This window comes from Vombatus ursinus, unplaced genomic scaffold, assembly GCF_900497805.2.
Source record: "Vombatus ursinus unplaced genomic scaffold, bare-nosed wombat genome assembly UNPS02010461.1, whole genome shotgun sequence".
In the NCBI taxonomy this organism is placed as follows: Eukaryota; Metazoa; Chordata; class Mammalia; order Diprotodontia; family Vombatidae; genus Vombatus; species Vombatus ursinus.
Window position 1 is genome coordinate 11,781,129 of NW_020950239.1, and position 24,317 is coordinate 11,805,445.

The window sequence follows — 24,317 nt, forward strand, 5'->3', positions numbered from 1 at the left end:
CCCCCGGCTGCACCTGCTTTCTTACAAGCCCTCACAATCTCTCCTTTGCCTTTGTATTCTCTGTTCTGTTCTTGAGGCTGGACTGTTTTTGACCTCTCTTTGTATCCCCAGTGCTTAACACAGTGCCGATGGTATTATTGTTGTTGTTGTAGAGAATGAGGCTAGTGACTTTGTATAGACCTGCCTCACTTAAATCCAATTCACTTACAAGTCATGACATCACCTTCCAAATGTCACTGTCCTCCTTGAGAATGAAGGACAAACAACAACCTGCGATTAGTAGTAGCTTCCCCACTGGGGACCCAACTGGCCAGTTCCAGTTGGGCAATGCAGTTCCTTTCCCTTCCTTCCTTCCTCCCTACCTTCCTCCCTCCCTCCCTTTCTCCCTTCTCTCCCTCCTCTCTCTCCTCTCCCCCCTCCTCTCTCTCTCTCCACACAGGGAATCATGCCCTTACCTGTGGGTGCTCTGCTCAAAGGAATATAAATTTTGATCACTGAAACCTCACAAGATATCTTGGGATTTATGGCCTAGATTTCTTTTTTCAGGACTGTGCCTTAAACCCAAATCACTTGGGGCTCTCATTGATTGGCCAACAATAGGTCCCAGCCCAAGCCTCACTTGGTCATTGTTTGGGCCCTGATGGCTCAGAGTGAATGTAAGTAGTAATTGTTTCTGTTTTAGCCAGAAACCCTGAGGGTCTTACCCTCCCAGATTGAATTGTTTTTTTGTTTGTTGGTTGGTTGGTTTGTTTTTGACTAGGTGAAAGAGGCCATTCTTTGCCTCATTTCTTACCTAGCCTTAATACTGAAAGGTCATTGCCTCAGTCAAACCAAGACTTGGAAAGACCTTAGCTTAAAAAGGCCAAGGGCTCCCATTGCATCTGGGGCTATCTCCAGTTGTCTTGATCTGTATCTTGTTACTGGAACCAGATGGCTCCAGAGGAGAAAGTGACTTTACACAGCCCTGCCTCACTTAAATCCAATTCACTTGCAAGTCATGGCATCACCTTCCTGATGTTATGGTCCTCTTTGAGAAGAAAGGACAAACAACACCCATTACCACCTATGTGGTAAGTGCACAAAAGTGCTTTTTGATTGATTGATTATTGAACATCTGCTGTGGGGAGCTGTACCAGGTGATATTTGAGGCCCCTTCCAGCTGGAGCAGACAATAATTCTACGTGCTCAGCCGGTTAAGCCCTGCGTCTCACCTCAACTTGATTCTCAGGTTTTATCATCTGTTGGCACTGACAGATTAAGATGTCTCTTGGAGGACGTTCTTGGCATTTTCATTTGTCTTAACCTTTTTTATCTTTCATACCCTTTGGAATCAGTGTTATTATTTATTTATTTTTAATTTATGGAATAAAACAAGCATTTTCATAACAGTATAATAAAAAATGATGATTGCAATAAAACTGCAAATCTATTATGTACAACTTGCTATTCCCTTTAAATATATAATAAAGTTATCATGTAAATTTCTTTTTTTCCCTCCCCCCAATACCCTGGAGATGGTAATGTTAGATACAAATATGTATATAATATGTAAAATCATTCTATTCATACTTCTATCTATCAGTTCTTTCTCTGGATGCAGATAGTGTCTTCCTTCATACATCCTTTGTAGCTAACTTGGGTATTTACAATAGTCAAAATGACTTATTCACCTAAATCATTGTTATTATTGATGAGGGACGGGGCTGAATGCCTGCCATTAAGGCAGGGGTTCTTAACTTTGGGTCAATGAATTTTTTAAAAATACTTTGATAACTGTATTTTAATGTAATTTTCTTCCCAAACCTATGTATTTCATTTTGTGTATTTAAAAACATTCTGAGAAGAAGTCATGAGATATCAGTAGACTGCCAAAAAGATCCATGGCACAAAATTGGTTAGCACCCCTGCTCTAAGGTTGGAAGGAGAGGTCTCTTTGTCTCCTTGCCATGTGAAAAGCATGATAGTTCAAAGTCAAAACATCTGGATTTGTCTCTGACTAGTTAACTTATGACCTGAGGCAAGCCACTTAATTTGTCTGTACCCTTGCTGTAAATTTTACACACGCACACACGCACACACACACACACACACACACACTTTTAATGTAGTTTTTTTCCAAATCAGAAAAATTTCTTTGGAAATGTCCATTTCCAAGTGGAAAGATGTCAACTCTTTTGATGGATTCTCTCGAGATTCCTTGAATATTTTGTCTCTAATTTAAGGATAGCTAGATCCCTTCTGGGTGTGGGACATTTTTTTCCATTGTAGAAAATGCAGATGAGTAGAGATTGTGCTTGGGTCGCCATGACTCAGACAGCTGGTTTGCAGATCAGCTTATCCAGTTATTTTGGCCATCCTAATCAGAGATGTGGATCATTGCTTAGAGTTTGGCTGCAGTGTTCAGTGCTGATTATGAGGACAGTCAAAGAGGTTGGATTGGGCAAAATTCACTGCACATCTAGGGTTCAAAAGTCTCCAAAGTGTAGTTTGAAACTTTAATAAAGTCTTTTTTACTTGTGAATATGTTACTCTAAGGTTTGCTAAGTGCTTTACAAATATTATCTCATTTGATCCTCACTTATAACCCTGAGAGGTGGGTGCTATTATTATCCCCATTTTACAGATAAGGAAACTGAGGCAGACATTGGTCTGATTTGAACCCAGGTCTTCTTGACTTCAGGTCTAGTTGTGCTTTATACAATATGCTGTCTAGCTGCCTCTAAGATCCTTGAAGGCATTTCATTCTTGTCTTTGTTTTTCTAGAGCCTAGTCGTGTGCCTGGCCCTTAATAAGTGCTTAATACATGCGCGTTGAATTGTTTAATTGAGTGTAATTGGCAGAATTCAGTGGCGATTTATTGATACAGGCTTATGCTTTCCAAAGGAGAGCTGGAGGAATTCACGTTGTCAAAGTTTTGAGGAGCTTCAAACTCTATTTTTTTTTTTTTTTTGGTGAGTCAATTGGGGTTAAATGACTTCTAGCAAGTGTCAAGTGTTTGAGGCCAGATTTGAACTTAGGTCCTTCTGACTCCAGGGTTGGTGCTCTCTCCGCTGTACCACCAAGCTGCCCCTAAACTCTATTTTTTAAAGACCTAAATTAAAGAAGAAAAAACGATTTTGTATGCCTCTGTTTTCATCCCTGGTTTTAGAACAGATATTGTGTTTAAAAGAGAAATGTAGAGAAAACAGGAGACCTGCTCCCCCAGTCCTGTGTAAACGAGCTTTTTGAGTGGTCATGGAACATGGTTCAGGCAAACACAGCCCACCTTTTGGCTGTAAAGAGTCATCCAGCCACCTTCTTCCTCCAAGCCAGTATTCCCTTCTCAAGCTGAATCTTGTTTTGTGGGGTGCGGCTAGGTGAAATAGCTACAGATTTGACCCCATTTCCTTTTTTAAAAATATGTAATTGAACAGATGTTTTTGTAAATAAGTTAATTTGCTTTAGCTAAGAGGGAAAGACCAGAGTAAATTCTGGGTATTTTGATCTACTTCAGGGTTGCTAGGACGCAACGAGGGCCTCTGGGCGAAGAGTTTTAATTATAGAAATCAAAGGAGACAGAGACAAAGGAGACCTGCCAGCCCTGTGAGGGAGTGTGTAGCCACTTACCTGGGTAGGCTGATATACCTCACTTTCATGTTAAATAAAGATCCAAAATCTGCATCGTTAAGAAACATGCATTTCAAGAGAAATAACTACTTTTAACTCGACAGCCTTGGGAGAAGAAGTACTAATAACTTTAGGGAACTCTAGTTCTTTTCCTCATTTTATGGCATGGGCGTCTTTGAAATCCTAATATTTCTCATCTTTTCTGTCTGTGGAGACTATTTTCAGCTCTCAGCTGTTCTTTTTCATCCGTCCCATTCCTTTTTATGACCTCTAGAGGTTTAATGTCAACCTTCTTTCAGTTCTTTCTTTCTTTCGTGATTTCCCATACCCCCTTTAGTCTTTCCTCTTATTATTTAATGAACACATCCTTGGGTTCCTTTTTGGTTCTTCTATTGATGAATTCTGTTGGACTTTAATCCCTTTCATTTTCATTCCTCATCCTATTTATAATTTTTTTTTTTTACAGTAGAAACCAAAATATTTCAATTGAGGCATTAGGGTGTAGTGGAGAGATGGAGGCTTTCACTCAGGAAGTCTTGGGTTTAAGTTTTGTCTCTGACAAGTAGTAATTATGTAACAGTGGACAGGTGCTCTTGCACTGACTGTCCCCCCCTCCCTAGAATTTTCTCCCTTTTCACTTCTGCCTTCTGACTTCCTTTAAGACTCAACTGAAATGCTATCTTCTGGAGGCATACTTTACAGGTCACCTAAGCTGCTAGAGCCCTTCCCATCTGTTACCTTTCATCTACTCTCCATGTATTTTATATTAACCTATTTATTTGCATTTTATCTCCTCCATTAGAATGTAAGCTCCATGAGGTCAGGAGCTATTTTTATCTTTCTTTGTATCTCCAGTAATGCCTGATCATTGATAAATGCTGTTTGATTGATGGATCAACTTCATCTTTCTGAGCCTCTAACTTCTAATACTTTGAACCTCTAACTTTCTAATACTTTCCAAGACTCTAACTTTTACTGGTGGGTCTCAGTCTGCATGGGTAGAGGGATTTCTCCTAGCCAGGAAATCACAGGTCCAGTGTGAGATAAGCAAGCAACTAAAATCACTGTTTTTGATATGGAGAGCCAGGAAACATACACTGATGTGGTTTGAACTTGAAGACTTTGCATATTTTTCTTTAGAATCACTAACAAAAAAAAATGGAGAGTATGGAATCTTATTGGAGATGTCAAAGGATAGGATGGAAGCTAGTGAATAATGGATAGTTTAGTTAGAATCTTCCCAGGGTTGGGGAATCTTTGGCCTTGAGGCCTTCTAGGTCCTTGGGTGTGACCTTTTGATTGGGCCCAGGTTTTACAGAATAAATCCTTTTTTTAAGGGCATTTGATCTGGGAGGTTTGGATTCTGTCAGAGGGCCATGCTGAGGACCTAGAGGGCCACATATGGCCTCGAGGTCACAGGTTCCCCAACCCTGCTATAGGGGAATCAGGGGTTTGATTCAGAAGCATTTGCATTCTGGTACAGGCCTTAGGGTCAGTAAAAATCCTCCATCAGCAATACAGGTTTGCTTTTTCAAAGCTACATTTAGTCATCTGCTTCCCAGCCAATCTCTGAAAGTGGAGGATGTATGAAGGAGTCACTTGTTGAAATTCTTTCTTTCAAGTATCTTTCATTAACTACATGCTCATGGAGTTGGCAGTCTTTCCTGGATGCTTCTGCCCTTCAGATGGGCTCTTCTACTGCATAATCTTGGCTTCCTTGAGAGTGCAGAATTGTGGCAGACATTTTGAAAACCTCTACAGTGCTTAAATTTCTTTGTATTTTTGTTTTAGGCAGATATAAATGGATATACAGGTAGCAGAATAGAATCCCTTGGGAAAAGTATATATTTTGGAAATGAGGGTGGTATAAAAATTGAAAGATAGTGATAAAATTTTTAAAAAGATTAACCAAAAAAGTTAAAGATAGGAAAACTTTTTAATGAAAAGAATCATACGGTACTTTGGGATGAATCTTGGAGTTTCATCATTTAAATTACCTGTGCACCGCTATGAAATGTCCGTGGATATGGTGGGTGCTCATGAAAGTGGTTATGGCAGCTAAAGGGAATTGAGGGCAATATGCAAGAAGGGCCCCAGCTGAGCTGTCAAAAGCTGGGTTGGTGGTTGAGATGCCTTTTGCCTAGCTTGGTGTCCTACATATATATGTACACACACACACCCATGTATGTATGTATATGTGTATATACACACATACACATATATACGTGTGTGTGTGTATATTTGGGGGGGGAAATGGAATAAGCATTTATTAAACACTTACTATATACCAGACACTGTCCCAAGAACCTTATAAATGTCTCATTCGAAGGGGTCTTTACTCTGGATTCAAGCCCATGGTCACCTCAGACTTGTGATCCTTTGACTTCCACATCAGGCCCATTCTTGCCTCTGGTCCTTTCCTCTCCCTGTTTTGTAATCTCAGCTGCTGACTTTGGCTGACCACGTCGGACCCTTTTATAGTATCTGGTGCTTTCAGTTATAAGACTTGTATTCTCAGCCTCTTTGCATGCCTCACCATGGCATGGAGGTGACCCAAAAGATAACCCAGAGCCTCCCGGGTGTTTAGCTTGTTCATCCAGATAGGAAATGGCTGATCAATATCTATTGCCTAGGTTGCCACATGTGTCTGATCGGACCTCTACAGAAGTTGTCTGACAGTATCTATCTCTGTGATAGACAATACAAATGGGTTACGAACTAGTCCTGGAGTTGAGAAGGAGAAGGAGAGAGCTCAATTTCTTCTGTGAAATTTCAAAGTCTTTCTTCTATTGATGATCTACAATTTATTCTGCTATGTAGCTTGCTTGTGCATGGCTGTTTACATGTCATCTCCCCCATTAGACGGTGAGTTCTTTGAGAGCAGGGATTGTCTTTTGTCGTAATTAAGTCTGTTGGATAGACTTAATTATGACAAAAGGCAATCCAAGGACGAGCAATAATTAAGTCTATGGTCTTAAAATCCCCTCAACTGAGCTATTTAAGGAATTGTGGGGGGGCCATGACCCCAAAGGGATATGATTATGTGGGTTCTGTGGAATTATTGACATGTTGAAGGGACAGGTGAGAAGGTTTCAACTAGGAAATTTTAGGCAGAAAATGAGGAGGAGACAGATTCATACCTAAGCAAAGATCATTGAGCATACTCAAATAGATCTGTAATTCTCTCAGTTTAAGAATTCTCTATAATATATCGATGCCTACCTATCCTGTGTGATTCTTATTCATGGCCTCCCAAAAGTTTAACACAAGAGGTCCATCCATCCACCGTGCTATGTACCTTTTTCTGTTTCTCCCAACATCTCCAGGATACTCCGTAGAGCAGTTTGGCTGTCCACTTGTCATCCCTTGACCTTACCACATGACCAGTCCGTCTTCTCTTTCTGTCCTACGGAGGACATCCTTTATTCTTGATCTTCTCTGGACTTCCACGTGGGTTATAGGTTGCAGCCTGATCCCATGCACTGTTGCTTTCTCTGATGGTCCTCTTTAATTCTTGAGCAGCAGTGGTATTTCAGGCCTTGCTGCCATACTGCAATGCCAGGGAAATGGCTGCATTGAAAAGATGGGCCTTGATTTCATGGGAAGCTTGGAATCAGTAGTAGTATCAGTAAATCTAGAATTGCACCAGAAATGCAAGGGCAAAAAATGAAAAACAGTTTCTCTCCTTTAGGGAGCTTCTGTTTTTCAGTTGATTGAGTACTTTGTTCTGGAGAGATGGAGACATTTTCTGAGTTTTTTTTTGTGCTTGGTCTTTCTCAAGCAATCTGTTTCAGAGACAGAGTTTGAGAATGGGCTTGTAAAAATATCACTCTGAAAAATTTTTTTTCCATTTGTGATTTTTAAAGAAAATTGTTTTTGAATATTATGAATTTTTCAAGCATCACCAAACATGAACGTAACTAGACAAAGAAGAGAAAAAAGAGAATTGTGTATTAAACCATATGTATTGTATGTTAAACTAATCTGTTACGTGCAGATCATTTTGTTCTGTTTTCCCCCAAGTAGATAAATAATTCAGTATGTTAGTTTCAGAACTGTCCTGCTTGTTTGTGTCTCTGTCTGAACTTTCTTCTAGCCTCATCTTTGTATTTTTTAAGTGTTTAATTGAAGGTACTTTGGTTTTTTGCTTTTTTTGATCATCATCAATACTACTGCTGTCTCCTGTTCTCCCATAATGGCCCCCTTCTCCCAAAAGTCATTCGTTCTAACAAATAATCATACATAGGCAAGCATATAGAATCCACATATCATCGTCGGTTTTCTGGTGCTGTGGGTAGTCATTGTTTTGATTGAGTTCTTAAAACTTTAAAAGTTCTTTTCATTTACATTGCAGTCATTGTACAATTCGTTCTCTTGATTTTACTCACTTCCTTATGCATCAGTTTATGCATGTCTTCCTTGATTTCATTGAATTCACTCTTTTTGCATTTTTCTTATAGTGTAGTAACATTCCGTTCCATTTACATTGTTCAATCATTCGTCAATCAAGTTCTTCAAGTAAGTTTCCAGTTCCTAGCTATTTAAAAGAAAGTGATGCTATCCCTTTCCTCATTCTTTTCAATTTTAATCTTTTTTGTCATTGATTTTAATTAGATATATTTAATATTATTGCTTTTTTGTGTTTGTTAATTAGATTTTTAAGTTTTAACACATGTGTAGTTTTTATAAAGGTATTACAAATAGCTGAGAAATATACATCTTCTTTTTTATTCCCATTCAATAATCACCAGAGCTCTATTAAGTCTGCTTGGATGTTTAACTTTTTTCTTGTCTAGGATTGAAAAAGACACATTTAGGTCTTTTATGATTATAACTTTGCTGTTGATTTCTCCCTTACAATTTGATTAGCTTTTCTTTTAAGTGGATAGAGTGCTGCACCTAGAGTTAGGAAGACCTGAGGTCAAATGTAGATTCTGACATTTCCTAGTTGTGTGATCATGGGTAAGTCACTTAACCTCTGTCTGCCTCAGTTTTCTCATTTGTAAAATAAGGGTAATAACAGCACTTACCTCACAAGGTTATTGTGTGAGAATCAAAAAAGAGTATTTCTAAAGTGCTTAGCACAGTGCCCGGGACATAGGAGGTGCTATCCAAATGTTTATTTCCTTTTTTTCCCTTAAGTTCACAGATTCATTATCCATTGTGCCTTTAAACATCATCTAATTCCCTTGCTTATCTTATAAAAGTTTAAAACTTTGTATATTTTTACTTTTGCCTTTTGTGAAATTATGATTGCTGCTCCTATCTTTTTTGTTTGTCTGCCTGAGACCTAATAAATTCTACTTCATTACCTCATTTAAACTTTTTTGCAAATCAACCTTTCTGCTATAAATATTTTTCCGCATATAAGGCCTTTTCATTTTTCTTTGATCTCCTTGGCATAGAGACCTGGTAGTGGTTTTGCAAAGAGTATGCACAGTTTTGTAGCCCTTTAATCACAGTTCCAAATTGTTCTCTAGAATGATTGAACTAGTTTGCAGCTCTACTAACTGTGTATTAGTATATTTCATTGCCTCCAATATTTGTCATTTTCCTTTTCTATCAGGTTAAGCAGGCGTGGAACCTGAGGCCTCAATTCCACAGGTGACCCTCTAGGTCCTCAAGTGCAGCCCTTTCACTGAATCCAAACTTCACAGAACAAATCCCCTTAATAAAAGGATGTTTGGGAAATATATTCCCAAAATATATCTGGGAAATGAGACGTTTATCAGAGAAACTTGCTGCATCCCCTACCCCAGTTTCCTGCTTTTCTTCTAATTTTGTCTGCATTGGTTTTGTTTTTACAAAGACTTTTGATTTTATGTAATCAAAGACTGTGAAGTTCTAACTAGCCACTTGCCTCTTCTCCTCTTTCAGAAGGTAAACACTTCCATCGACTTTCAGTCCTTTCCATCAGCTCAAATGTATTTGCCTTTCTAGGCTTTCCTTGATTTCTGTGTTTACCCTTCAGAGTTCCTAATCAGCTGTGGCATTTTCATCAGCAATCTTTGAAAGTTCTTTGTTCTAATGGACTTCTGTGTTTTCTTTCTTTATAGGATTATCCTCTGCCTTGCAGAATTATTCATGGTTGCAAGCTTTTGTTTGCCTTTTAAAAGATTTTCTTTCCTTTATTACATAGTAGTTGCTGCTAAATCATATTTTGTCCAGACTGTGGTTCCTTGGTTCTTGAAAGCTTTCTTTTTGGCTACTTGTATTTTTTTCTTTGATGTGTAAGCTCTGGATTTTGTCTGATGTTTCTGGATGTTTTTTAAATTTGGGATTTCTTTTGGGAAGTGGATTCTTTCAATTTTATTTTGTCCTTAAGTTCTGATAGATCTGGCCAGTTTTATTCCAAGGTTTCTTAAAATATGGTATCTAGATTTTTTTTTTTTTGCTTTAGGCAGCTAGGTGGTGCAGTGGTTAGAGTGATGGAGTTAGAGTTCAAATCCAGCCCAAGACGGTGGAGAAGCCATTGTCTGCTTCAGTTTCCCCAACTGTCAAAAGGGATAATAATTGCACTTATCTCTTAGGATTGTTGTGAGAATTAAATAAGATAATATGGGTAAAGCATTTTGCAAATTCTGAAGTGCTATAAAAATGCTATTATCATTATTTGGTCATGGTTTTTAGGATGATCAGTGATATTTTAAGTTCTCTTCAACCTGTTTTCCAATCTGTTTTTGGTAATGAAATACCTTACATTTTCTTATTTTTTTTTTCTTTCAGTCTTTTGACTGTATTTTAACATTTCTTAATCTCTTTTCGGTTCACTGAATGTTTTTTTTGCTCCATTCTGTTTTTCACAGAGTTCATCTTTTATGTATAATTCCAATTCTCCCCCCGCCCAAATGGTTGCACTCATTCACAGGTCCATGAACAATGCATCAAAGTGCCCATTTTTTCTACAGCCCCTTCAACATTTATCATTTTCTTTTTTTGTCATCTTTGCTACTCTGAAGGATGTCAGATTGAATCTCAGAATTACTCTAATTTGCATTTCTCTAATTAGTAGTGATTTGAAGCACCTTTTCATATAAATAGCTTTGATTTCTTCCTTTGAGAATGGTCTATTCCTATCCTTAACCCATTTTTCAATTAGAAAATGGCTCTTTTTCTTTTAAATTTGAATCAGTTCCTTATATATCTTGGAAATGAGACCTAACCTATTTATTTTTCTTCCATTTTTTTTCCTCCAGCATTCTTATTTCACTTTTTATCATTTGCTTAGTTTCTTCTTAGTACTCTTGTATTCCTTATGGCCTAGACATTTCTCTCCCTCTTCTCCCCACCTCCCCAAGACTCTCCTGGTAGTTATGGAGTCACGCTTTTCTTCTGGCTTTACCTCTTGAATGTCTCTTAACCCACAGGATTTCTTTATAGCGTTTTGCATTTTCTTCTTACTTATTTTTGTCGTTAGCCTCAGTTTCTAATTTGGGACTTTGTGCTAGTACTGGGCTTTGTTTCCCTCTATACTTTTGGATGGAGTGTTCAGGTATAGTGCTGGTAGATATCCTGTCCCCCTCGATAATTTCTGGCCAGTTTTGCTAGCTGGTTTCAAGCCTGCTCACTTGAGCTCACATTGGCTTCCCAGGTGGGACCCCCTCCTTTGATGCTTTCAGGATCTTTTTGTCTTTTGGTGCAGTCTGGGGCTGGATAGAGGTGCTTTACTGTTGAGTTGTTTGGCATTTTGTGATCCTTATTTGATCCATTGCCTTTTTTTTAGATCTTTGCTAGAGTATACTTTGGAGAACTGGGCTCTACTGTGAACTTTCATATCACCATGTTAACTAGAAGTCCCTGTTTTTCATTTTTACCTTATATGTGATCCATGTTGTACAGATACTCACTTTGCAATATATTTTAATTTCTCCGTAAGGATGGATTGGAAAGTGTAGAGATTTGAGGCGAGGAGGCCAATTGGAAGGCTGTTCCAGTACTCCAGGTGAAAGTGAGGAGGGCCTGACCTTGGCTTTTGGCTATGTGATTAGAGAGAAGGGGATAGATATGAGAATTGTGGAGGCAAAATCAGTAAGACTTGCTCTCCAGTTGCTGAAGTAGGGGAGACCCATTTGCCTTGGGGAAAGAGGCTGATCGGAGTTATCTTGCTCCAGAAGAGTACAGAGTGTGTTTTTATTTTTTAATCTTTGTTTCTCTTTGCTTGTTAATCACCACTTCTTGCTTTTTCTTTCTCTAGCTTGTCATGATTCCTGCTTGGCATGTCACGGGAAGAGCCCAGATAATTGCACATCCTGCGCTTCTTCTCAGGTCCTCTTGGATGGCCGATGCTTCCTCCACTGCCCACATGGATTTTTCGGCCGGGAGGGTGTCTGCTCCAGTAAGTGTCACTCTGAATTCTTCACATTGCTTCATTTGTATGGTGTAATATTATTCCATTACATTCACTTGTCACCATCTGTCCTGTCATGACTCAGTTGATGGGCACCTCCTTGGGCTTCCATTTCTTTGCTACTCCAAAAAAATGTTGCCGTGAATATTTTGGTCTGTGTTTTATATCTTTAACTTCTTTGCCTGGTCGTTGGGTGGAGAGGTGAAAGGGTATGAAAGTTTATTGACTCTGGAAAAACGCTCTCTAATGGCACCTCTCCTTATCTGCGAAGAGCTTAGCAAATATTTTGACAATGATGATAACTTGTACATGTACAGACATTCAGTCCAATAGGCATTGATTATACATTTACTATATTTAAGGTACTCTGCTAGATGCTGGGGCTATAAAGACAACAGGGAAATATTCCCTGCTTCTATGATGCTTATATTTGCTAGCGACTGGACGGAAGAAACACAGTATGTTCAAGACAAGTATAATGGTTGTTTTCCTTCGTTCTTGAAAAGGACCAAAATGACACCAATTGGGGTCAAGGCCCGATGTGTCTGACTGTGGCTCACTAGATCCATATGAGCTCAGAAGACTCTACCACAGATTGGGCAAAAATAGTCCATGTTTGTCCAAATTTTAGGCAGTTTGGGATGAGAGAGAGCGATATTAGCTGGAGGGGCCAGCAGAGCTCCGCAGAAGAGGGAGCCCCTGAAGACAGCTGTGAAGGAGACCGAGTCTGGAAAGTGGGCTTAGGGACAGAGGATACTCCAGACCTGGGGAATTGTGCAGATTTAGGGAGGCAGGAATTATAAAACCAAGTCTGGGAGAAAAGCTAATCTAGTTTTGTTGGAATATATGGTATCTGAAGGAAAGTAATGACAAATGTGATTGGAGAGGTAGGAACCAGATTTTGGAGGGCCTTAAATGTAAGGCCTTGACACAATACGTAGCCATTGAATATTTTTGAGTTTCATAGAGAGACCTGTGCTTTAAGAATATGATTTTACTGGATAAGTAATGTTTGAACTTGAGAGCAGGCTCAAGGCAGGGAGAACATTTAGGAGGTTATTACAGAAGTCTAGGTGAGAGGCGATAAAGGCAGGAACCATGATGCTGCCTGTGTAAATAAAGACAAGGGGGCATTTAAATAATAATTGTGATGCCAATTTAATTGATTATATTGGTGTTTAGTATTGTTTATAGCAAATCATTTAAAGTTTTTTGAAAGAGAAAGGGAAAGTAGAATCATTGAAACTTGGCAACTTACAGGGTATAGGGAGGGAAGAAGAGGGAAAAATGAAGGGATGTTGTAAAGATAGGAAGGTGGGGGTTCTCTGAAAATAGGGAAGTTTGGTGACATTAGGGGTTTAGGGAAGGGGTTCTTAACTTTTTTTGTGTTATGCCTCCTTTCTCAGAATAATGTTTTTAAATGTATAAAATAAAATACATGGATTTTAAAGGAAGCCAATTATATTGAAATAGTTATTAAGGTAGCTGAAAAAAACAAGTTCATGTATCTTACATTAAGAACCTTTGGGTTAGGGAAAATTATGAATTCCGTCCTCTTGTTAATTGAGAAAGAAAAAGGAAGAAGAGTTGAATGTGACTTTCCAGGTGTTATTGGGGTGCTTGTGAGATTGGGGACCTATGAGAAAGAATGAAATAACAGAGTGATTAACAATAGGGAAAAAAATTCCATGTGAAAAATAGTAAGAAGAAGGATCCAAAGAGGCCAAGGAGAATCCTACTGTGTGTTGGGAGGTTGCAAAGAAGAAGAAAAAGGATTCTAATGGACCACGGGGAGTCCTACTGTGTGTTGGGAGGTCAGAGGGTAAAAGAAGGTCACCCTGAGAACAACGGGAAGAAGAAACAGTGAAAACTTGTAGCTAAGAAACGAAAATGAGGCTCTTTCTGAAGAGGATGGAGCCGTGTGCCCTGAGGGGAATGATAGGCACACTCAAGTGAGCCATCATTCAGGAAGAGTCAGAGGCAGAAGAGGTTCTTAGCAGTGATTGTTCATTCCTACTGAGGGTAAGGAAGGTAAGTTATTTCTTCTGTTGCCCATAGAACCTACCAAGGCTTGTCAGAGCAGATGACTAATACCCACTTCTGCTGATTCATGTGCGCCTGAATGTTATTGCCAGAAGGAACCTCGAAAGCATTACTGAAAGTTGTGAAATTCTGGGCAGGAATCTCAAGACCTTAAGGCAAGGGTGTGTAGGAGTCAGCTCCAACTGGCTCTCGAGATCCAATTGTTAAATTTTCAGTATGTGAGCATTTACACCTAGGAAATCACCAACTGCTATAAAATAGCTCATCTGTTTTGTTGATTGTCTGGACTTAAGGAAGTGATGAAGAAAATATTAATAATACAGATTAAACTTTTATAAAGCATGTCCTGCATAAATGTATATTTTCTCTCCCAGAAAGCTGGTTGTTAAACATTTACCAATGCACTGCTGCCCTGAGGGAGACAAGGACTTATTTTAATTTTTGCTGCCTAACAAAAACAAGGGCTTCAGAAGAGAAAGACATATTGGAAAGGTGAACGGGTGGTTAAGGAGATGGAGTTTGAGAATGAGATTTGGATTTCTGATCCATGGCTTAACATGGGAATTAATGGCTCCTAGCTTTGGATAGAATACACATTAACAGGGGTTTGGTAATTACCTAGAATCCTACCTACAAAACCAAGCCAAAAGTCTTTAAACTGAAAAGGAAGGGAGGGAAATACAATTGCCAATGTATAGCCAGCTCTAGAGAGCATGAGTAGCTACATTGTAGGAAAATGAAATAAAGAGAGATAGTACGATAGTGAATAGCATGTGACACTTGGGGTCAGAAAGCCTTAGATTCAAATCTTGACTCAGACACTAGCTGTGTGACCTTGGGCAAGTCACTTAACCTTTGTGCCTCAGTTTCCTTGCCTGTAAATAAGAGGCTTGGCTTCTAAGACCCCTTCTAACTTTAAATCACAGATGCTGTGATCCTATATCAGTAACGATACCCTGAAGCTCATAAGAAACAAGATCAAATGTTCTTTGAATTTGATTTTAAGTAATAAAACCTGTGGCTTTGGCTGTCTCCATACGAATGCACAAAGCATAATGGGAGAGAGAACAAAGACAAATGCTTGATAGTTTAATAATGAAATGATAAAACAGAAACAGTAAATTATAGGAAGCAAGCAGAATGAACTAGATAGTATAATGCAATAAGGTGGATATGTTCTATTAGCTATCTCGGAGACTTGTTGGAATAAGACCCATGACAGGAATATGGCTCTGGAAGGGTATAATTTATTCACAAGAAGTAGGATAGCATTGCATGTGAAGAGTATATCTTCATGTGAGGAAATCCAAGAACTGGGGTAGGGGGAAGCATGTTATCATGCCTTTGGGTGAAGATCAGTAAGCAGAAAAACTACTTTGCGGTATTGTCATGAGTATATTCCAGACCATCTGGACAAAAGAAGAAATAGATGAGAATTATGGGAAATATATCTCAAGCCTGCAATAGTGGCATCACAGAGTGATGGGTGGGAATGGAATCAGGCTTCAGGTATCCAGACATCTGCTGGTTTGACAAAAGCAGAGCAGATAATAGTGTATTAAGTTTCCTTAATGATAATTTCATTCTTCAAAGGGTAGAAGAAACAACATGGGGGAATTATTTTCTGGGTTTGAGTTTTATTGAGCTAGAGATATGGAGTAGAAATGATGGGGACCTTGTTGGGGAGTGACTACCCTGTTTTAGAATTTGTGATAGAGGAGGGGAAACAGGGTAGGCTGACATGCCCCCCAGATTTTGGGAGAACTCATTTCCAGGAGTGCAGAGGAAGGATAGAAGACTTCCATGACCTAAAATTCTATAGAGGAAGATAGGTCAAAAAGGGATAGGAAACTCCAAGAATGAAATTCTGGAGACACAAAAAACAACATTTCCCCCCCAATAAGGAAGAAAAGGGAAGTATTGTCCAAAGAGACTGATATGATTGTTGTTCATCCTTTGTTCTGAAAGAGGACCAATGACATCATGAGGGTGATGTCTTGACTTGCGTGTGAATTGGATTTAAGTAAAGCCCAGCTGCACAAAGTCCTCAGCCTCATGGTTTATGACTGATATGGAACAGGGTACTTAACCACCTAATTGGATTTTTAAAGGATATATACATAAAATGGAAAACAACAGAATGAATAGAAAAGCATGGAATAACCCTTTAAGAATAGATCTTCCATGAATTCTTCCTTCCCCAGAGCTGAAAGTGATCTCTCCCTCCCTAAATTTCTTAGGATTCTTTGCGTGAGTGTCACTTTTGCCCTTATCACACTTTTCCTAATTTCATGGTTCTTTGTGCCCATATCTTCCCTCTGCCCCTCTCCCTAAGCCCCATTGGATTGTAAGCTCCTTGGTTTGTCATGGTGCCCCTTTATAAAAGTATTGTCAGGAGTGCTGAAGGCTCAGGCTGGGCAAGGAAAACTTAGGATCACAAAAAGGAGTGTCTCAAAAAAATCTATATTGAGAAAAAGAGGAGGATAGGAGATACGACAGGACTGTTAAGGGCCTATGGGACGTTAATGGCCGACGATACAGACTTCCGCAGTTTTTAATCTTGCTTTTGTTTTGTTTTGTCATGTTTGAAAGGAGAATGATCTTTGCATTGGAAAGGACAGAACAAAAAGGGGCAATGGGGAGTAAATACCTATGAAAAGTAAGGCACTAGCTAGTAAGTGAACACCTACAGTAGCTGCTCTCCATGAGTCCAAGATACCTAGCCTCAATAATCCACATCCTGAGGTAGTGAGAGAGCTGCCTAATGGGATTGTTTTAGAACAAGGGTGGCAAACTCATATAGAAATGGGGCCCAATAAGTCATACATAAGGATCTCTATGGGCCACATATTGACTTAGAAAACCACACGTGCTTAAACATTTAAAAAATTAATACATTTTAACACACTAAAACCAGGTGGGAACTACATTTTAATCTGCTTCAGGCCACACTCAGGAGCATTTGTGGGGGACATTTTTGACACCTCTGCTTTAGATAATTATGGAGAACAGTAAAAGTGCCACAGAGAAAGGAAGAAACATTTATTATGTGGTGCCTGCTACGTGCCAGGCACTGTGCTAAGTGCTTTACAAATAGTATCTCATTTGATCCTTACAACAAGTCTGGGAAGTAGGTCCTGTTATCACCCCCATTTTATAGATGAGAAAATTGAGGCAGACTGAGGTTAAGTGGCCAAGGGTCACGCAGCTGGTGAGTGTCTGAGGCTGTATTTGAACTCAACTCGATGACTCTAGGCCCAGTGCTCTATCCACCTTGCTACCTCAGCCATGCCACAGGATGGGATGGAAGCTCAGATGTCCAAATGTTAAAAAGAAGGAAGAGATAGAGATTTAAAACTACAGGCTACTGAGCCTGAGGATTCCTCAAAAAATTTCAGAGGGTATTTGGGGGTAGTATATTATACCAGAAGGTACTGGGGACTTGTATATTGCATATACCAGAAGGTATTGGGGACTGGTATATTGTATGCACCAGAAGCTATTGAGGGTACATATTATATGTACCACAAGGCATTGGGGGATGGTACATTATACCAGAATGTGATATTAAAGGAATGGTTAGTAAACATCTAGAGAAAGGAGGTAGAGGTGATCAGAAAGAGGTGGTTTGACATTATCAATGACTGACCATGCCAGACTAACCTTGCTTTTGTAACCCTATTACATGACAGACAGGGTAGACACAGGTAGATCAGAGAAATGTGTGATATAGTCTACCTAGATTTTTAGGGAGGAATTTGAAAAAGGCTTTCAACTTAATTCAGTTTAGATACTTTTTTTAAAAAAAAGTCAGTTTTATTTTGTTTTCAAGGTCACATTATCTCCCTCCCTCTCCCCCCCTTTAAGAAATCAAGAAAAACATATCCTGATACAAACGTTAACCTACATTTTTAAAAATACCTGTCCTGTGTCAAGCACTGCGTTAAGTACTGGGGTCACAAATGAAAAAAAAGTCCCTACTCTTAAGCGGCTTACTTGCCAATCCTGTGGAAAACAGGGAAATGTGTGAATTAGTTGATATTATAATTAAATGGTATTAGAACTAGGTTGCTATTAAGGCTTTAGTGTCAGTCTAGGATGAGGTCTCCATGGAGGTGGCCCGGGAGTTCGTGTATGGCCCTGTGCCCTTTGACCCCGTTGTGGAGTCAGAACCGCTCTGTGGTCAGGAGGTCAGATTGCTCAGCGTCCTTTATTAGACAGCTGGCTGGTTGGGAGACAGTCTCTTTACAACCCCGTCCCCACGGGCCTCAGCATCCCAGGTTTTTTACATCCTGGTCCAAATAGATAAGAAGAACATCACAGGCAGCGTGTGAGATGTTTATGAGTCATGACTTCCTGAGTATGAAAAAGGGAACATCTTGTGGTTGCTGAGACAGGAGGAACCAGAAATAGGAACAGACCGTGCAGGGCAGATGGAGGGCACTTTCTTACTAGGGAGTCATAGAGGCGAAGCCTGGTTCTATAGAGTCTTAATTGATGACTAGGATAAAGGGACATTGCATCATATCTTCAGGGGATGCAAAGTCAACACTTTGGAATATGGTATAAACAAGTTTACACCAGAGATCTCAACTTGTTGGAGCATTGGACTGTATTAAATAAGGTGAAATACAATAAATATAAATGGGGATCCTTATTCTTGGGTTAAAATGCAAGGTCAGGTGGGCATGGCTAGGTGGTTGTCAATTTGAAGAGGACCTGGTACTTTTAGTGGACCACAAGCTCAAGATGAGGCAATGGTGGCCATACATACTCATGTGACCTTAGGAGGCATTAGGAGTGCCAAGAACTAGGGAGGGATAGTCTGGTTATGCTCTCTTGTGGTTAGACTAGATTTGAGCCATTGCATTCAGACCACATTTTAGGAAAGAGGCTTGTAAGCTGTAGAGCTTCCAGAAGGGGGTGACTGAGATGGTGAAGGGTTTTGAATTCCTGTCCCATGAGGACTGGTTGAAGGAATTGGGAACGCGTCTTTCAGATAAGAGAAGACGCAGGGTGACAGGATCATTTGTCTTCATGTTCTAGAAGAATTTTCAACAGAGAAGAGAGATAACACTTGTCCTTCTTGTCTCCAGATTATAGAACTAGATATCCCAAGGAGAATTTGTAGAGACAACTGCCAAGAATAACTACCTTGGGAGGGATATTGTACTCTGCCTTATTGGAGGGTTTACAAGTAAAGGCTGAGTGATGACTTATTGGGTGTGTTCTGGCAAAAGGAGGGGAGTGATTCTTGTCAGGCATCAGGTGAGGGATGTGTTGGAGCCAGTTTGTACCAGCTCATGAGAGCTGATTGTTAAATAATCGTTGTGAGTATTCACAGTGTAATCCAAAGTATCCTCAGAAATCAGCACGTGCCACAAATCAGGACTTTATTATTTTGTTGATTATCTATCAGAAGTTCCAAACTTATTTGATCTACCACCCCATTTAAAAAAATTACTTAGTGACTCCCTGGAATTCTACTTTCTTTAACCCTTTAATGGTTTTTTTGAAATTTATGCTAGCCACGCTACTACCGTACCGCTAGATCATTCCAGCGCCTTCCAGTGGGTGGTTTCATCCACTTTGGGAACCTAGAGTAGATGTAAGAAAGTGATACAGAAAATGCTATAATGTAGATTAAACTTAAAAGTATGCCATGAAAACAATTTCCCCGTCCCCTCCCCCTCCTCTCTCTCCCATGGGGAGCTGACAGTTATTTATTAGCAGACCCCTGGTCAGATCAGATATTCTTTTACCTCTGAGTTTCTGCAATTTATTTGGCAAGAAATGGAGGCAGGGATTTGATCTTTTGGATCTTAGCAGTTCAGATATTTTAGTTTTTAAATTTTATTTACAAATCTGTATTCCTCAAAACCTTAGTGTTCCATATGATGTGAATATTACTGTGAGAAAATATTGATGCTAATGACATTTTCCCACTGTTAGGAGATATGAAAATGTTACATACAGCAAAGTTCCATAGGGAAGTAACCTTACTTTCTTCTTTTTTGCTCCAATGTTTCCCCGACTTCCATTTTTCTGTTTTTGTACCATGCTCCTAGGGTTCCTGAACCAGCATTTATAGATTCCACCAATATATTTCATGCCCCAGACTGATCCTGGACCACAGTGGGTTGTGAAATGCTGTTTTATGCTATTTAATATAAGCTAAGTATTATTTCCTTCCAGAAATTTCCTTCCAAAACGTTTTTAACCAAAGCATTTAAAAAAATGTTTACTTTCCAGGTGGGTTGTTTTATCTTTATGTAGGCTTAGCAGGGGGAAAATATAGTCCCTCTGGTTTCTAAATTTTTATGTTTCTTCAAAAGCTATCAGTCTTTGGGTATTCCCCCCCCCCCCCAAAGTACATTTGGTTTTCCTGTGTTGTAATTAAATTTTGTTTGAAACCAAAGTCAGAATGCTTCTGGCACGAGCTTTTGTGTTCTACATCTTCTACCCACCCACATGAATCCTGGCAGATGGTACCATGGACCAGCAGCCTCCTCAGGTCACTGGGAGGGTGCTGGTAAAGGGGAGGGAATGGAGCACAGGGTTCATCCTGGGAAGACTGGTGTTTGGGAGATTAGCTGCTTCCAAGTTCCATTCTCGGGAATGCAGAGTGAGGGATGGTTGTTGCCGTGGCTAGCCTTTTCATCAGTATTCCATTTGCTTTCTCGCCTTGCTGAACCCCTCTTGGCTCTCTGCCTGGAGGAGAAGCCGTTGAGTTTCCCTGCAATCGCTGCTTTTGCTTTCCACAAGCTACCTGCCAGAAAAGAGGACCCAATCCACCCCCACTCTCATTCCTCCTTTCCCCTCCCCCCTCAGTATCAGACTTGCCTAGACCTCCCCTGCCCTTGGCAAAGAGGGCTTCCCACTTTCTCCCATGAGCTCAGCGCCTGCTGCCTGCCTTGGCAGCACGAGGCATCCCTGCAGCTGCTTTCTCTTTTTAGGCACTGCTACCCTCCTTTCTTTATTGCTCACACCCTAAGGTGACTCTTCCTTAAAAAAAATACAAGATGTCTTGTCAGCTTGGTGTAGGTCATGTGAAAGGAGAGATAAATTACTTCATATAATTTTGCCGAAGGAATTGGATTTCAGATCCAGGCACCTGTGTGGTATAGTGGGTGGGGCATCTGCTCTGTGCTACTTTCTGGGAGTCGGTTTGTGAGTCACGTGAACAAAGGCAGCATCTTTTGCTCTTTAGTTTATTTTTCTCTTTGTTTATCTTCTTTTCTGTCAGAGCTAGGACAAGGCATTTCTGCTTTATTTATTTGCTTTATTTATTATTTACTTCTTCCTTCTTTCCTTCCTTTCTTCTTTCTTTTTATCTTCCTCCCTTCCTTCTTCCTTCCTCCCTTCCTTTCTTTCTTTTCTTCTGTCCTCTTTCTTCCTTTCCTCTTTATTCGTTTTAGTTTCTGTCAGAGCTAAGACGAGGTGTTTGTTCTCCCCAAGTGTAAGGGGGCTAACAACTCATTTCTACCTTAAGATCTATCGGGGGTAGGTATAATTACAAATATAACTTAAGAACCCATTTAGACCTTGCTCTACAAACAAACCCAGGTAGGAACTGATAAAATCAAATAAGAAAGCAGTACAGAATAGTAAACAATAGAGAAAACTGAGTGGTAATATCATCGTTAAACACACATACACTCCCGATTCACAAAGGGGAGTCTCCACCTTACACCCCAGATAAGTCTTAGTCTGAGATGACGAAGGGCTGTGTTGTTTAGGGAACACTTGGGATGGCTCCGTCTTCTTCTCTCCTGGTTCTCTTAGTGTAGTCCCAGAGTCCACTGCCACCACACTGTCTTCTCAGCATCTTCTATAAAAGCACCATCCTGGCTGAACAGATGGGTTTCTGGATCACAATATAAGGCAGACAAATTCCTAGCCAGAGATGAGGCAGGTCTCAGGACATGTGCGATCTTCTAATCAATAGGACTTGACACTAAAATGGATTAGGAGGGAGGAGGGAGAAAATTGCCTGTCCCATAAAGTTAGATACTGCAGATTGAATGAAGGAAGAAGATAGCAGTTGAGATACCCAGAAGCCCACAGGAGATCAGATTCAAGAATGGAGCTAGTAATAATGGCAACAGCAATGGCTAGCATTTATATATCACTTGAAAGTTTATGAGGTATTTTACATATATTAGCTCATTTGGCCATGCATACTCAAATGCCCAAAGTTTAGACATCAAACAAGATGCTGAGGCAAAGGGGCAAAGTTTTGCTTCTGAGTATCCCTGAGACTTGATCTCAAGAAAGCCTTGGTTATTCCCTAACCTGCTGCTATTTCTTCTCTTCTCCTGTCATGGAGGGTAGAATTTTCTTGCATTAAAAATATGTGTATCTATACAAATGATGTTTAAGAATGTCTCTGGTGTAGTGCCCACCTTTAAATGATTGCCTCTGTTGGGTATCCTTGGTTCTGGCTCCTTTGACAGCTTTCTCTCAGGCACAGGGTGCACCATTGGTAAGATCATAAGACTTGACTTAAGGGGTTGGGGGTGGTGGTGGTGAAAGGACAGTGGTATGTGAGATTGGTCTGCTGGTCACTTACTCTGTGACCTTGAGAACAGCTCTGAAACTATGTCAATCTAGTCGAGTTTGCTTATCCACAACCTGAGCACCAAAATGCTGAAATGCAACTCCAACGCCATCTTCTACATCAGGGGTTCTTAACTGATTTTTGTGTCACGGATCCCTTTGGTGATCTGATGAAGCCTTTGAGCTCTTCCTCAGAATAGTGTTTATAAATAATTGATGGAATTTTGACTTAGGGGGTTAGTGAAAATCAGGGTGTAATTTTTCCCTTGTTCCATGTTTCCACATTTTCCCCCTCCATGGACACTCTGGAATCTATTGTTGAACCCCTAAGTAGTTTAAGGACCTTGAAGAAGCCCTATTCCATATGAAACTTTTTCAGATCCCCTCAAATGCTAGTGTTCCTCTCCAGTTGCTTTGTAATTAACTACTCTAGATTTATTTTATATCGAATTGTAATGTTCTTCTTGTCTCCTTGGTTAAAATGTAAGCTCCCTGGGAGTAGGAATTGTTTCATTTATTATATTTGTAATTCCAGCAATAAATGTTTTTTTGATTGATTGATTGAATGGTTATCTACATCTTTTTTGGGATGGTGCTTTAATATTCTGTCTAGAAGGGAATAGCCTTATGGGTATGAGGAATGAATAACAATCCAGTGAGGGGGGAGATCCCCCAAGGTGATTCTTGCTTGTCCAAACATCCTCAGAAGTCGTGGTCAGAAGACACACTGCCATCATCTTTGTTAGTTATTCTTAGAAACGTTTTTGACTTGTTTAGTAATGGTGTTTCTTTTTCATTAGTATGCTGCTGACCTTAACCCTGGAATTTTCTTTTCTCCAAGTGTGCCATCCCTCGTGCAGAGAGTGCCGGGGCCCTACGGACTCTGACTGCCTCACTTGCCATCCCCATGCTCTTCTCACGAGTGGAACCTGCAGGACCAGCTGTAAAGAGGAGCAGTACCTGAACCTTGTGGGCTATTGTGTGGGTGAGTCAAAGTCTTGTGGGAGCCATGAGAATCCAGTGCTGTTCTAGGTCAGCAGATCATGTCTTTCTTACTCATCTGCCAACAACACCCTGATACTTCTGAGAGAAGACTAAGCTGTCTAGTTCATTTTAATAATGATAACACCTATTTATTAACAAGGAAATATCAAGCATTTGCCACTGGTTAGAAGCACAAAGATTGTCACAGTCTCTGCTCATGGGGAGCTTGTGTTGTAATGGGGAGGACGAACAAGTACATTTGTTAAGTATGTGCCGGATGATATAGAAAGGGAATAAATGCAAATAAATACAAGGTCATTTGGGAGGAAGGGTACTGGCAGTTGGGGGAGGTATAAGGCAAGGCGTCATGTCTAGGTGGTGCCTTTCTTCCGGAGAGCCCACTGTCTATTTAAAAAATATTCCAACTTCAGACACTTGACACTTACTAGCTGTGTGATCCTGAGCAAGTCACTTAACCCTGATTGCCTCACCAAAAAGCAAAAAAAAAAAAAAAAAAAAAAAAAAATTCCATGCCCCTTAATATTAATCCATTTCCTCTGTTGAATATCTCCAATTTATACTGTATATATCTTGTTTTTACATAGTTGTTTGGATTTTGTCTCCCCCATTAGACTGTGAGCTCCTTGGGAACAAGGACTGTTTTTTTGCTTTCTTTTCATGAGAGCTAGGTGGATAGAACACTGGGCTTCAAGTCTGGAGGATCTGCTTTCTAATTCTGCTGCAGACACTAGCTGTGTGACTCTGGGCGTGTCACTTA

The 24,317-nt window shown here is 39.9% G+C and overlaps 1 protein-coding gene across 1 annotated transcript in view; it reads left to right on the forward strand.

The window, feature by feature from the left end:
* Positions 1-24,317, forward strand: part of FRAS1 (Fraser extracellular matrix complex subunit 1) — a 475,354-nt gene that overhangs the window by 223,280 nt on the left and 227,757 nt on the right. Inside the window, exons 19-20 of the mRNA XM_027854503.1 lie at positions 11,801-11,941; positions 23,397-23,540. Coding sequence (XP_027710304.1) covers positions 11,801-11,941; positions 23,397-23,540 — 285 coding nt within the window. The remainder of the gene's footprint in view (positions 1-11,800; positions 11,942-23,396; positions 23,541-24,317) is intronic.